Raw genomic sequence first — 15,910 nt, 5'->3', positions numbered from 1 at the left:
TAGATTCACCACTTGGGTCCTGGTGATAGATCTGGCTCCATGTTCAACACTTCTCTTACTGCACAGTCCTTTGACACAAAAATCAGCTCGGATCATAACAGGAGGGGACTGAAGAAATAAGGAAGCAAGAAAAAGCATTCAGTAAAAACAGTTTATGTACTTTTCCAAGTTGGTAAATGCACATAAATAAAGCCAATCCTCCCTCTGTAAACTGTAATAAGGATTGCAAAACTAGAAAAAAACAAACAAAGCAACCCTGTGATTTCTCCCCCTGTCCTCATTTATAGCCAAGCTTGTAGAAAACTCTTATATACTGCAAACCTCCCTAGGAAGGAACAACCAGCAGAGTGCTAATTAACATTCTTTCTAGTTCATGTTGATGGTAAAAAGTTTGGAGAAGAGGAATAGCTTTCTGTGAGGCTCTACACTGAAGGAGAGACAAAGAAGATGCACTATATGACCTGCATTATCTGTGGAATTTCTCCCTCCAGAAGAAACAAGCAGGCTTTTACAAAGTCAGAACAGAAAAAGCCATCGTTAAGCAGGTGTCAGTTCCGAGGCATTACTTTAATCCGGTAAGTCACTGAGAGAGCGCACAGATTGTATTTTGCACCAAACCTCCATGTTTGGGTTCTGGTGAAGGGCACGGAAAAATTCAGGTCTGTTCAGCAATACCCTTACATGAGATTTACTTTTTTAAGCATAGGTGGGACAGCTTGGCTAGGGAACTGTTTTAGCTAGTGACCTAAGCTGGAACATGGTTCTTTGATGTGATGTAAAAAGCCCTATTGCCTTGCTGCAAAGCAGTGTTGGCATGTCCATGTCATCTCAGTCACTGGAGATAATGATGAAACATGATGAAAAAACGATGAAACACCCACACCTAACCACACATTTTTCTACACAGTCGTGTCTTCCAGCATATTTCAGTGCCCCCATCACTCTAGTGTCTGAGATCCTGCTCATGAAATCAACGGTATTGGAAAAGTACTTGGTGTCCTTTCAGGACTTGGCCAATTTTTATTTTTCCAGAAGCAATGTTTGAAGTTTGGACTTTTTGGAAATTCTGCTGCATGAGCAATTTTGGGGTAGAAAGTGTGCCAATAATTCTTTTTAAAATTTTATTTTACTTAAAATAGAAATGTGATATAGACTTGATCAGTGCCATGACCAGTCTTCTATCACCTTGAGTGACAAGACATGGAAAATGCCCCTTCCATATTGTGGATGTATTTCTTAGAGTAGTTTGTCCTGGGTCTATCCTGCTTGGTTTAGCAAATCTCCCACATCTTCTTTGGCTCATTATTTCATGGAATAAGGACAGTGACACCAAATCCATTTTAATGCGTGTGATGAAGCAGTGCAATCTGACTGATCACCCACCAGCACCTTCACTTCTAACTTCCCAAGAATTCTCTCCCAGACTTTGAACTCCTGCACTACTTAGCCGCTTCAGGGTCACACACTCTGTGGCAACCCTTTAAACAACCTTTGGCATAAAGACGCATCTGTACCGTGACACAAGTAACAACTGTTGAATAAATGAGAGGCATCTGCAATAGATTATTATTTTTAAAAGGCTTGGTAACAGGATACAGCCTGTGTATCAGTATTGGTCCCATCTAGGCACAGATCAAACTTGAGAGTCACAACTATCATAAGATAAATGACAATCGTGCTTCAGAGCAGTCAGCCTTGTGAGAAGCTTCAGCAGCTGTCAGGACAACTGCACAACTCCACAGCTGGCACCTCTGCCGCCTCTCAAACATACACTTACCGGGGGATTAGCTTCTGTCAGATTTCCTGCATCATCTCTCTCCCTCACTTTTTCACCTCCTTTTTTGTATCCTCTAGACCACACTGAATTTCAACTTACTGTAAACACACTGGCGTGACTTCTGGCCATACGCTTTTTGTGCAATTGCCGTTCGCTACCTTTCCTTTTTTAGCCTGTACAAGTCCATTCCTTATTTTGATTTCTGCCTGATTCACCAAGAGACATCTACAATTCGCTTCCTCTGGCAAGAGCAAATACCCTGCCAGTGCTAACACCAATAAACACTGTGGGCTGCTCGCGGCGCTGCAGTGACTGCAGCTTTTGTTTAAAGACACCGTAGGGCTGCTGAGCTTACAACGCCTTTCTTCATCCTTGTGAATTTTAAAAGATTTTATTTACACCAAACGTGCCACCTTTCCCCCAAAGAAAAACTCTGTTAAAATGGTTCCACAGGGTGTGCTAAACTTTTAAACAGAAAAAAAAACCCCAAACGAACAGGACTGTGGTGTGCTACAGATTTTACTTTAAAGGATCTCTTTCACAGTCCTTTTAGGGGCTTCTGAACAGGAGTTTTATGACTTTACAACAACATATATGTCAGGCAGACACTGGAATTCAAATTATTTTAACTCCAACTAAAGGCCTGTGTTTGAATGTCTGAATGCATTCCTTTGTGGCTGAGATTTCTAGAGTCTTAAAACTGCAAAGACTGTATCTTCATTATAAATATTCCATTTCTTAGTCATTCTTGTGTCAAAGGACTGCTGAAGAGAATATCTGCACAAGTGTGCTCCAGAACGAAGCAGAAAGCAGAAAACTTTTGTTGCAGAAGTAGAGACGTGTAGCCTGGCATCTCTGCCATGCAGCTAGATCTTCGGTACCAAAAATGTATAAAACCAAAAAGAATATTGGTACTGCTTTGCAGGTAACTCACACTGCAATGTGATCTATCTTGATCCTAGTTGCTTAGAATCTGTTGGACTTATTTACTGTTAACAGGGAGATTTTTGTTGGTTTCCTTTGCATATAAGACAGATGACTGCTGGGCTGGGGGAGTTAATACTCCCTCTCTATTTGCCTACCTAGTTCTTCTTGCCACCTTCTTCACTGGCTCATAAATGGCTGGTTTATGGGACTACTTAGTTTAATGGCTGTTAAAGAAAAGACATTCTTACACAATGAACCCTGTAATTGTCTCTTTGGAAACCCTTTTTCAAGCATTTGCTAAACACAATAAACATTTCCATGTGGATATAGCAGCAATGCAGAGCACAAATAAAATGGCTGAAATTAGGCACGAGAATGGCTGTGTTTTATCAAAGTCTAATTATTTTTTCAGAAACATGCTGGCTATTTCCACTTAATGAAGCCCCCCAGAAAAATAAATAAAGGAATTTCAATTCAAGTTTTACAATCTAGGCACTACAAGAACTAGCAGCAGAGGCAAAAGCACACTGTCTGCCCTCCCCGCTGCTGCATTTCTAGCAGCCGAATCATCCCTTTCTTGAATCCCCCCGCAAGTCTCTGAGACGGTTCACACGTGGGAAGTCAAGTCAGTTTGGTTCTGTGCAGCAACAACAGCCAGCACTTTGCTGAAGTTGGATCTCTCATGTATGAGCCAATAGAAATATGCCAGCGAGGAAGGAGGATTCTGGCTAAAGCGGCGCTTGGCAAAATGATTGACCTTTTTCTTGGCTTGGCTCTGAAACATCTGTGAAATGAATCAAACCACCCCATTCTGGCTACCTGCTGTGTGCCCAAGGCCAGTGACGAACAAATCCTTTTTAAACTAAAGCTCTGTAGTAACATTTTCTTATCACTTCAAACGTTAGTTAATGGTAGGCTACCCAAATAAGAGCTATAGGGAGCAAAGACTGACTGCACCTAACATTTGGTATAGCACATACTCAAGGCAGTTGTTTAGTCCTGGAATCATATTTGTGCCTCTGCATTTAGCCAAGCCAACTTTCCAGTAGGATATATTCCTGACACCAAAACCCCTGTGCTTCGTATCATTTACATTCTGTTACAATCATTTAGTCCTGTGCTTCCTTCTCATTCTCCTGGAGAATATGGACAAACAGCATCTCTCTGTGACCTGATAAGAAACTTTAATTCCATGCATTTCTCCACACTGAAATGAAGATTTAGCAGCAACCTGATTTTAACAACACATCTTTCCCCACCGTTACATGAGATCTATATAACCATATCTGGTATTTCTGAATTGGTTTCATCTCTAAAGATTCCAGTTCCCTTTTATAGTCCAGCAGATTCTTTGCTATTCTTGCACTAAGAAGTTGATAAGGGCAGTCCTTGGAGACAGAAAGGCCTTTTTAATCGTTCTTCCTTGGAGATGCTTGGCTCCAAGTTCACTTTGAAGAACTAGCTCGTGGACTTCTTCAAAATTGCGGGCTGCTTGCTGAGGCACAGGAACTTTGCCACAAGCTTTGTTATTGATCTGAAAAAGAGGGACATGCAAGCAAGAAAACCAGAAGTTACTAGACTGATTTGCACAATTTCCCAAATCCAATCCAAAGCATGCATCAAACTCTTTGTTCTCCAACACCAGACTTTCCAAGTAGAAGATAAAATGCTCCATACCTCCTGTCCCTCTACTATAAAATAAGAAAACGAAACTCTGACTCACAAAACTCAAGGAAAATTGAAGAAGTGGCCATAGGAAGTCTTTGTTTTGAAAACAGCAAGCAGCATGCGACTATGCAATGCGGCGATCTTCTAAGTTTAAAAACGTGATAGTTACACAAGCTGAACAATGAGAGTGAACACAATGGTTTGTCACGTGGGAATCCTGGTTTGTACATACTTTCAGGCTGCAATTTGGATTCTTTACAGCTAAGCAATTTCTTACAGATATTCAAATGCAAGATTCATTAAAATAAAAATATTTGTGGCTGAAAAGATATCTGAAAGATTCACCATCGCTCATTTTTAGAAAAATAGGCTTTAAGTCATTATAGGTTGCATTCATACTAAACACATGACTCGTTAAACCAACACCAACCACAAAGATGACAACCACTTACAAGTTAACGCTTTCCGGTGTGTAGCTGGTTTTCAGAGCAGCTTCCATGCTGGTTTTGTGTCAGCAGGGCAGAATCATGTAAGTAAAACTGTGTAAGGCCTTCAGTAGGAAGCACCTTAATTTATAGAATTGTCCTAAAAATATAGTCTGTTGTTCAGTAAGAGCAGAAAACAGAGACTACAGAGCCTTACTGTGTACCTTTCTGGAACTGGCATAAAATTCATTATTACAAAAGCTTTCAGATTTATATGGAGTACTTTCAGTGGATGAATGGAAAGAATATTAATCCCACACTTTAGTAAATTAAATAATTCAAACTTTTTAATCCAGTTTAGTCAAATTACTTGCATAAAAATCTGCTGCAGGTACTACAGATCTTTAACCTTTATACACCATTGTAATGAGTTTTCAATTATCTAAAAGGAACATATGTTGCTGTATACAACTTAGACATAAAAATCCGCACAGCTTGGTTTTCATCTGGATTTTATCCAGGATACATGTATGCAATGCACCACAAATGAGAGAGACCCACTCCACATACCTAGTTTGTACTTTATTGAAAATAAAATAATCTGTGCAACTCTCAGAGAGAGGAAGTTGGGACAGATTTTTAAGGAACAAGATCAACTCTCACATCATAGAGTTGTAAAATCATAGCAGCTGGATGAAATGCAGCTTGGATGAGTAATTTCTGGTTTTTTTACTAGGCTTTACATGAATTTTCGGTGATAATGTAGGTAGGCTTTTAACTGTTCCTACACACATCCAATAATGTGGTCTCATAAAAGGCTGGCTGTGTTAAACTTGCCTTTAGCACCTTGTGCAAAGTAAATCCCTTGAAAAACAAAGAAGAGTTCATTTTTAAAGCTTTTGTGAAAAATAAATACAAGTAGTTCTTTTTGACAGGGCACTTCAGAGAAGAAATACATTCCCCAGGGAAAAAAAAAAAAGAAAACGGTAAAATCCAAACAGATAGGGTTTTAGTGAGACTATAAAGCAAGCTTGTGAGCTCGCTGCTAGGACACCCAGCCTGTAGTTCAAAACTATGCTTGCTTAGTTAAAATGTCATTCACGGTCCTCCACGATGCAAATTAATATGTCCCAGCGGATGGAGGTTGGCAGGGGGAACCTCGCCACAACCAGCCTGTTTGGTGCTGTTCTCCACAGAAAAGCCGAGCGGTCTCACTCAGCTCAGTAAATAACTGACTGCCAGCAGTCGTGTTTTCCTAGAAAGGTCGAGGAGCCCGGGCGACCTGACACTGTGTACCTTCCCACAGCGTCTCTCCTGATCTTCCCACATCTTCCAAAAGCCCCCTCCAACGGGTGATGATTTCAGCACACGTTTGCAGCATGGCTGTCATTGTGTCGTAGCTATCCCCATGGAAAGCGAAATGCACTAATGCCATTCTTAAAATAAGCATCTGTGTAATAAGCATCCTATTCACATATTCTTTTAGTTGAGGGGTTAGATTCTCAGCAGGACAAATATCTTCTGCTGTGCTTCCATCTCCCTCCAGATCAGCAGAACCCTTGGCAGCTCCAGGTAAAAGTGCCAGTACAAGAAACTGGCAGCTTTGTTTCTCTGAAAAACCACAGCAAACTGCAGGAGGAGAAACAAGTGAGGCTTAGGTCCTTTGCTTCACTAAGGAAGAAAGCTGCTGGTTTTTTATTTTCTTTTTCCTTTTTCTTTTTTAACATTTGACATTTTATACTATTTTGGATATAGAGGGAGCTAGAGGGAACTGGAGAGGTTATGAAGGATTAAATGAAGTTGCAGAAGACTGAAAAATAAGCACCTGGAGGCTGCAGAGAGGAATTTTCAGTTCAACTCAAATATTTTTTTTACCATTGATGCATAAGTCTTCTGAGAAGTAAAAAGGCAAATAAATATCTGTGAACTTTTAGGCCTTCCTCATACGCCAAAGCAAGAAAAATAACCCCAACTTTTTTTGTTATTTTATAAAAACATTATATAACCATAGCTGCTAACAGTTCTGCACCACCTACAAAATGTGAGAAATGCTCATCAGAAGGGTGTTTATGGGATGAAATGCACACTACATCCAGGTCAGATTTTTCACAGCATTAACAACATAGGGTATGATTAAAAATATTCAACTTTGCAGTAAGATTTAGAATAACAGATACTATGCACATTTAGTGAATCTAAGTGTCTTTGTTGCAGGCAAGAGACAGATCTGTGTTTTATCAGCCAAGGACGCAGTGAGTTGGTTGCTTCTGCTGCTTTGGGTTAAATATGGAAAGACATAACTCCAGCACAGACAGGAAATAATGAGGTATTTTGTGTCAAGAGAAATGAAACCATAATGTCTCAGCAGGCAAATCCCTGGCAGCCTGAGGCAGTTTGATGTCTTGAGAAGAACAGGGTTGTGGCCCGAAGACTCAGAGTGACTGTGCAGCCTTGTGAAGAGACACGGCCTCTTCACAACCAACTAATTCCTCCATGTGTCGAGTGTTTCTTGGCTTAATGAGGGCCATTCTGTTTTACAGCCATACAAAAACTTACAGTGTCCACAAGACTTTAAAATATTCACATTTCTGATGATTTCTCTCTGTTCCTCTGTATTGCCCTTTGCTCTCTTACAGTAGAAAGCCAGTCACACCCTCCAGGCACTGTTTTTAAGAATGATTCGCAGTTTAAAAAAGGAACCTGTCTCTCTGGTCTTCCAGTCACTTGCTTTCTCAAAACTCAGGAAGGTGTTTACATACATCATATTCTTCCATGAATATATGACTGAGAACATAGGGGTTGCTTTTTTTCTTATTACAAGATTTCTACACAAAGCTATGTCTTTGACAAAGTAAAACAGGAAAGGAAACAAAAATAATTTTCATAATGGTTGTTTCAAGGAAAATTAATTTTTATTCTTCTGTTTTCTTTTTTTTTTTTTTTTTAGAAGGAAGTTTTAATGTCAGCAGAAAAATATCAGTGAAATATTTAAGCATTTTTGTGCTCAGTTGTAGTCTTAAAAACATTAAAACACTGAGTTCAGAGTTTTCCCTGTACTGCTGAAGCTTTTATTTTAAATATATATTTAATAACAGGTTTGCTTTAACCACAATTGCAAAGAAGTTTCTCTAATGACACTATTTCTCATTCATGACTTCCTTAGAAACTGAACACTGGAATTTAAGATGTTTGCTAGCTGCGCTTGAAGGTGAAGGTTTATTTTAGGCTGAAGCAAAGTGATTATACCAAAGCGAAGCTTTTTGTGGATATATGACCTTTTTACTGGTATAAATAAATACTTAATCACTTAAGAAAGGAAGAAAGAAAAAAAGGCAATAAACCCACAGTGAGTATTAGGCTAAGTCTGCTATCAACTCCAGGCTGGCACTTCAGTCCTTCTCCTTGGTTTGGGAAAAGATGCCAATTGAATTTTAGAAAAAATAGGTTTTTAGCAGCATTTCTCCCTCTGTTCAAGTGACTGTGGCTGAGAGATCTGGCAAGATATGACATTATTTGCAAAGATACTTGGATTAAGGAAATCTGCAGCAACGTAACTTCCCCTAAGGCCAATCAGTCTCTTCCCTGCTCAAAAAAAAATAGCTGAACAAAAATAACTGAACTTAATCCTCATAGCCAAAGGAGCTAACATAAAAAAAGTATATAAAATACAGATGAAATGCACTGCTTCTGCTTCCCTTACATACACACACGTGCGGGCACACGCACAGAGGATGAAGTTTTACATGACCAAATGACATTTTTTCCAGAGGTGCCATCCCCTTCAATGCCCAGAAACACAAAAAGTGTTTAAGTTGAAAAATTTAATTTAAAATATTTAAGTTTACAATGTCTGCATGGCATATTCAAGGTTATTCTTTGGTGAACAGCCAAAAAGGCAGGAGCCCTGCAGATCTAGTAGGATGCAGCTACGTAATTCCAGGCTGCCACAATGTCTGAGCATGAAGCACTAGAATGCAGGTTGACCAGGAGCCAGTTGATGGAAGAGCTGGTGGATCCCACTCCGTGGCTCCAGGCCCCACAGTCTCTCCACGGTCTGCAGTGGCACTTACTGCTACTGTGCTCCATGTAATGACAAAGCTTAATGATGCTGAATACAGACTAGTTAATTAGAGATGTAGGGGAAAAAAAGACAGTAAACTGCACTGTGCATGTGCACATACACATTTTGGAAAATTACAGATCAACTAAATGTAGTTTTATGCCCACTCTTCTACTGAACTGCCAGCTCTTTCCCTAGACCACAAAGGTGTTAGAGCTCAAAGAGAAACTGGAATGCAGTTCTAACATTAGGACAGACACCTGTTTTTTCTCAGCCTCAATCTGCAAATATGCTGTGCTGAGATGTGCCAGAAGTTCAGCCCGAGGCAGACAGGAAATGTCATTTGGCAAAAATCACAGCAACCCAACCCAGCTTATGATAAGTTGTATTAGGCAACCATAGCACTACAGGTACTACAAGAAATGTCACCTAATTAAACATTTTTGTACAGGGCCAAGATCATAAATTCACTCACTGTCAGGCAAAAAAATCTGGAGGGACCTGTATCTGGATCACAGTTTTGACTGCGCTGTCCTTGCCCACAGGTGTTCCTTGGTTGAATCTCTGCAGAGACTAATATGCATTACTCCAAAAGATTTATATTGCCTCCCTTCCAGACTTGCTGCATTTTTTAATTTAGGAAACCATTTTAATTACTCAGCACAACAGTAATTACAGCTTCTATCTGACCTGTCACTGAGCCACCTCAGAAGGGAACTGACTTCCACAAGAGCAGAAGTTTTGCCATCCTCTGAGCTTGTAATGCATTCACTGATGACCACTGAGAAGAAATTAAAACGCTCTTACCAGAACAGACATCTCCACAACATCTGATGGCTGAAGGTACTCTGGGTCTACTTTGGGCCAGGACTGATGCAGTACATCAACATCCCAGTGATGATGAGTACAAAGTTTATTCTGCATATGTGCCAAACCTGGAAAATTAAACCAGTCAAACATATAGATGTACTATAACTGGAACATTTGATCTTTGGAATTTGTTTGATAAATAACAACAAAATAAAGTTGGCTTTAAAAGTACATCCCTTAGGAGGAAATAACATTGTTTAGATTACCACACAGCACATCATAAACAGAAATATATACATTGTGAGCACATTCTAGATTTGGATTAGCACTCCGAAACTTTGCCAAAAGCACAGAAGACCACTATCTATTATTTTAAATTGTAATACTGCAACACAAGCTGACCTCTACGTCTAGAAGCCAACCATAATACTGAGGTTTTTTCCAATAACAACACCAGCGTGATTTAAATTTTACTAACAACTCAATCAAAATGATACACAATTTTGGCTTATTATTTTACCATCTGTAATATGCTAGTAGTCTCTAAATTTGCAAGTCAAGCTACTTGCAAGATTTTCTCATAGTATTTTAAGTATCTATTTTTTTCAGAAATTAAAGGTGCTATGTAAGAATACCTTGCATGGCTTGATCTCCTTCTTATGATACGAATGCTCTGAAATGCTTTATCCTTTATTTTAAAAAGCTCCTAAAGTGGCTACAAGTGATCTTTTATTAAATGGGCTTTGCTCTCCCTAAGACAATTAATTCGTGATTTGTTTAAGTAATAAGAGACTGGGATGCAATTCATTCTGAAGCTGCATTCATTAACTGAATAAAAGCTTCTGAGTCAGTCTTATGTTGGTATTTACTCCAGCTGTAGGACAAAATAAAAAGATTTCACTTAAAAAGAGGCTGTCAAATATGATCAAGATTGATGATGATTGCTCTTGTGATTCTCATAAAGCCAGGGGATTTTTAAATTAAAACCATTCACTGTGTATGAATAAGAATACTGACTAAAACTGGTTTTAAGCACATGTTTCATTCAGAACTGCAAAATGTATTTCAAATCTCTTCTGGTTTAGGGAAACTCCAGCAAAAGCATAAAGAAAACCCGTTAACACAAGATTTGCTGTTGAGACTGAGGTACCTGAAGATGTTCGAAACACAGCACAGCAGCAGACATAGGAGCTAAACCAGCCCATCGAGAATACATACTTTAATTTACCTGGCTGGACTGTTTAGACTAGAACATTAAATTACAGCAAGCAGAGACATAAAGGGAATGCAACTTCCTCCAGAAAAATCTGCCAGATTTTTGTCAGCACTTTTTCAGACAAAGCACTTGGGTAAAATGACACACAGCCCTGCTATTTGCTGAATGATTCAGAAAGGGGCAGTGGGGTGGACTGGTGAGAACTGTTTCTAACGGCAAGCAGGAATGTGCACATTTCCTAAGAATAACAACTAAGCTGCAATCTTATTAGGTAAATAATTGATTAAAACACTTTCATGGATCTGGATTTGTGTATTTTTTTTCTCCTGTGACAGCAGCTCTGAAACTGAAAGAGGAAGAGATAGGAACTCAATCAGAAAAAAAAAGATCTTTGCATTGGTGATTCATTATCACGTTGTCTTTAAAGACAACAGCTGCTAAATTTTTCCCTTATTGGCTTTTAAACATCCAGATGAGCTCATTTCTTTCACATGCCTTGTGGCAGAGGCATGCATACTGGCCACTCCTTATTCTTATGTTAAAGTGGATTCTTCAAACTATTTAAAAAACACTTTCTGATAGAAGTCAAGAGCTTCTACCTACGAAAGGAAAACCAGGGTCACTTTTAATCCATGTGGAGGCTGTCAGTCCTAATAAACCTACTACTAAAGACAAATGTATTCTGAAGTGATAAAGCATGACCAAGCACTATGTTGATCTTCTGTTTCATTCTCTTGCCACAAAATGATCTATGAGCTTATCCATAATAGTAAAAAAGTGCAAAAGTCAACAGAACCAGTTTCAGAAAACGGTTTGACAGGAAACCAAAATGAAGGTTTTAGTTATGTTGCCTCTTTGGCTTCCTGCCTTAATTCATATTTTGTGAGCTGTAGAACACAGAAAACATAATGATTTGGTTTGCATTTCCAAATTACAACACACACAAAACCAGAAACTTGATCGCTGTGATCCAGAATGGCGATGGTCCACTTGTCAGGACCAGGCAGAAGCCGCCTCCAGCCTTCCCACCTGATTCTGAGATGTTACACAAAAGAGTTGTTTGAGAAATTAAGAACCGACCATTTAATAGATGTTTATTGAGAAAACATTAAAAACCTGTTTTACTTTATTACTGTATTGGAAAGTGCCTATAAAGCACATGTGATGAAGCAACATGCATTTTGCTTCATACTTTTTGACTTATTTTGCTATTATGGCTACACATTCTCTTGCAGATGTAGCACGGAAAGACAGCTGAGTACCTTTTTACTTACTGTAAGCCATATAAGTATATGTACAGTCATCTTTCAAGACAGATCCAGGACTATACTCGTGCTCAATCTGAAACCCTGATCCTGCAACTGGATCTGCTGCAATGGATTTTTACTAACAATCTAGTACTGAAACAAGGTTTCCTTAACCAGTAACTCACATCATTAGAGTTCAAGTTAAAAAACTAAGTTAAATGCATACTGTCAGTGAGTGTGTTGAGAGAATCACTGAATAGTTTTGTTTGTAAGGGACCTTCAAAAGTCATCTAGTCCAACCCCCTGCCATGAGCAGAGACATCTTCAACTAGATCAGGTTGCTCAGAGCCCCATCCAGCCCGGCCTTGAATGTTTCCAGGGATGGGGCATCTACCACCTCTCTGGGCAAAGGAAGGGACAGGACAAGTCTGGCAATGTTTCAGCTCATGGCAATGTTTTATAGCATTACCTGAGTATTTAGCAAACGTAATACTTCCCCTGAGGTGCTCTCTGGGGGACAGAGCAGGTTCTCATTTCAAAGAGACTTAAGAAGAAAGATGTGGAAGCAATTGTGTAGCAGCAAGGTAAGTTAGGACACCAGGGTAATCGGAATCTTACAGAAATAAAAAAGCACTAGAAAAAATTATCTGTAAAATTCCAGCAGTACTGGAGCTAGTTTGACAGAAAATTATGCAGGCAAGAGAAAAATATGTGAATATGGAGCAAACTGAGTAATTTAGCAAAATCAAAACAGTGGCAGTATGTGCTAAGTAAAAATCCACCACACTAGCAGATGAGCAGGTAAAGTCTCTTAAAAGCTCAGAGCAGGATCACGGAACAGTAAGTGGAGATGCACTCCGGGTCAGCATCTTACTTGCCTCTGCAGCCTCTTCCAAGGACAGGACTGTTACCATGTTACTTTGTTCTTGATGTGTTTTTTTCTATTTAATGAATCTTCCTATTCGACACATTCAGGCAAGTTGCATATCTGAAATACCCTTCTGCAGCCCGTGAGGAATATGTCTGTCAGTTTTATGTGAAACTATCTGCAATCTCAAATAAATAAGAGCAATACAGTAACAGCAGTTTCCAGAGAGCTCTGAGAAAAACTGTGTTATACTATCGGCATAGTAGCAGAGAACTGGGTAAAGTCAGAAAAACTTACATTTACCCAATACAGTACTAGGGGATCATTTTATGTGTTCCCTAGTGACAGATGCGGAGCACCAGGCAGGGGTGTGAAAAGCCCAGGTTACTAAAAGCTGGCTCTAGAATATGCTTCCAATCCAGCAAACTCCACATGAATCCTTTTAACCTTCTGAAAATGATCTATCTTCCTCCAGTTGGATGGACTCACTGTCCTTCACTTTGGCTTATTACTTTTGGAGGGGAAAAAAAAATAAAATTCCAAAGTGTGTTTCTTCTTGGATTTGTGAAGGGGGACTTCTGCATTCAGATTTTCAATTAAAATCAGCAACATCAATTAGCTTCTACTCAGCTCTGTTCTTTGCAAAAGCTTTCTGGAGCAAGGAGTGAATTTAGACAAAGAAATTCTTCAACAGAGCTATTGCAATGATAGTTAAAATGCTGCTAAGACAATTATACCATTATGAATCCCAATAATTATATTTCATTTCAATACATCTTCAGATGTGTTTATCATCATTGTATATCTTTCATGCGCTATCTCTAATAAAAAATGTAACAACTCACAATAAGCAGTTTCATATCCTTGTCAGGACAGCAAAATACTGTACTACTACAAACAAACTAAACCAAAAACCATGTCTCAGATGGTGTCTGTATATTCCTCAGATACAAGGTTTCAGGAAGGAAACAGATTTCCTCATCCTGTTAGTGTTCATAAACTGCCAAGATATCAGCCGGATGAACTCTTCCCACAACCGAGGGGCTGCAGTCGCTTTTTATGTTATTAAGTGATAAACCAGTGTAGCCCCTGCACAGCTAAGGCCAGTAGGCTGATGCACCAAAGTACTGAAAACTGTTCTTCCTCTCAGCAGGAGAAAGAATTCCTTCACACTCAAAATATCAAAGCACTGGGTTACTGTTGTTCAGCTGCTGAAAGGTGAGGCACTTCTCGAACAGCGTTCAAGCAGCTTTTCCCTTCACTCACACTGGAAATATTTGCTGCCCATACTGAAGTATGCTCTTCATTCGGCTCACAAGGGGACCAAACTCTTCATTCCTGCCTGATGCATGAAAACAAGACGGTCACATATAAACTAAGCCCCATGGGAGAATAAGTCTTCAGCTGCACAACAACAAAAATTGCTGTATCTTGAATCTACCTGATTTTACTTCAATTGTATTTAACAGCTGAACATTACATCAGAAGCATCCTTGGGGTGTCAAACTGAGGTTCTCAGTTTGCAAAGCTTATTGACAAACCAACAAAGGAAACATAGTGAACTAAAAATCTAACATTTCATATGAACTCTGACACAACCCCTACCGAACAAGATAGCATTCTTACAATCAAAATTACTTATACCGCTGATGCTAGTCATTACTTAAAATGTCAAGCAAAGTATATTTAATTAACAATCTAAAATCGTTTTTGCAATTTTCCTAATATTTTCATTATTTGGTAATCATTAAGATGGATTGATTTGCAGTTAAATCCGGCTGTAAAGAAATTTTGCTAACCAAGAGGATACCTACATACATATTTATACACTCAGACAAATTTTAATTTTTACAAGCTACTGTATTAGAAGACACTGAGTAGCATTTTTTTTTTACATTTCATTGTGTCAAATAGCTTTTAGATTGAAGTAGAAATAAATTAGAATGCAAAAAAGCATTTTTTGCTATTTATATATAAATGAATTCAGAATGAAAGTATTTAAGAAAATTCGTTATATACTTAAAATGTTTCATATAGCATTTTGCAGTTAAATGTTATTATTTTCAAGCAAAGGGGAATATCTTATGTAATTACTAAATATAACTAACAGATGTTTTTGGACATTAGATCCTTCAAGATTTTAATATTTACAGATGCTAGCCTCCTTTGCCTAGCTTTTTATTCCAAAACTAGAAAAGGAAAAAAGGTTTGTTCATTTTTTTCAGTTTCCAGCACACCTGTCATTTAAACTGGAAAAAAATACTATTTGCACCTGCAAAAGAGCTTTTGGTTGTCAAAGGTTATTTTATTACCTCCACAAAGTTTCATTCCAGGTGCTTAGCCAGAAAGTACTATAGTTCTGTGGTTGTCTTCAAATCTTTGGCAGAATTAGTATAATCAAATACATTGTCAAGGTCTTATTGTAGGTTGCCATTATTTCATGTTTAGTTTTAAATTCTACTGTAATTTCTTCTTAAATAATCATAATCAGTGATCAGCAAAGCATAAAAAGAGAGATTACAATGCAACAGTAAAAACATTATTCATCCTGTGAAGCACAAAGCAAATAGTGAAAATGAATGAGATTGCTCTTCTCTCTTTTTTTAAGGTTGTAGTAAAATTATTATTAGGCATATCTGACTATGTAATCAACTTTATAATGAGAAACATTAATAAGAAAGCAAGTTATTTTTCTTCAAAAAAAGCTTCAATATATAAGGCAGCATAATGTGGTTCAGAGTTAACACAGCAAGTCACTCTTCTACCAGCATTCCTCCTCAACTGCAAAATTGTGTTTGGTATTAACTACAGGGCTTCCAAATTTCCCAGTTTCCCTTTCCCCTGGAGAAAGAAAAATGCTCCTTGTTTTCATCACTAAACCAAACAAAACGTAAAGGCTGCATACAAGCTAT

The 15,910-nt window shown here is 38.5% G+C and overlaps 1 protein-coding gene across 2 annotated transcripts in view; it reads right to left on the bottom strand.

Annotated features, from left to right (window-relative positions):
• Positions 1 to 3,906: 3,906 nt before the first annotated feature.
• The window catches only part of LARS2 (leucyl-tRNA synthetase 2, mitochondrial), an 84,973-nt gene continuing 72,969 nt past the window's right edge, over positions 3,907 to 15,910 (bottom strand). For both annotated transcript variants that reach the window (XM_080339801.1, XM_080339802.1), the window contains 2 exons: positions 9,665 to 9,792; positions 3,907 to 4,238 (listed from right to left, as the gene is read on the bottom strand). In XM_080339801.1, the coding sequence (XP_080195927.1) occupies positions 4,059 to 4,238; positions 9,665 to 9,792 (308 nt within the window). In that variant the 3' untranslated portion in view covers positions 3,907 to 4,058. The remainder of the gene's footprint in view (positions 4,239 to 9,664; positions 9,793 to 15,910) is intronic.

The sequence above is a fragment of the Nesoenas mayeri genome, assembly GCF_963082525.1.
Source record: "Nesoenas mayeri genome assembly, chromosome: 2".
NCBI lineage: Eukaryota > Metazoa > Chordata > Aves > Columbiformes > Columbidae > Nesoenas > Nesoenas mayeri.
The sequence above is the reverse complement of the archived record's forward strand: the minus strand, read 5'-3'. Positions and strand labels throughout refer to the sequence as shown.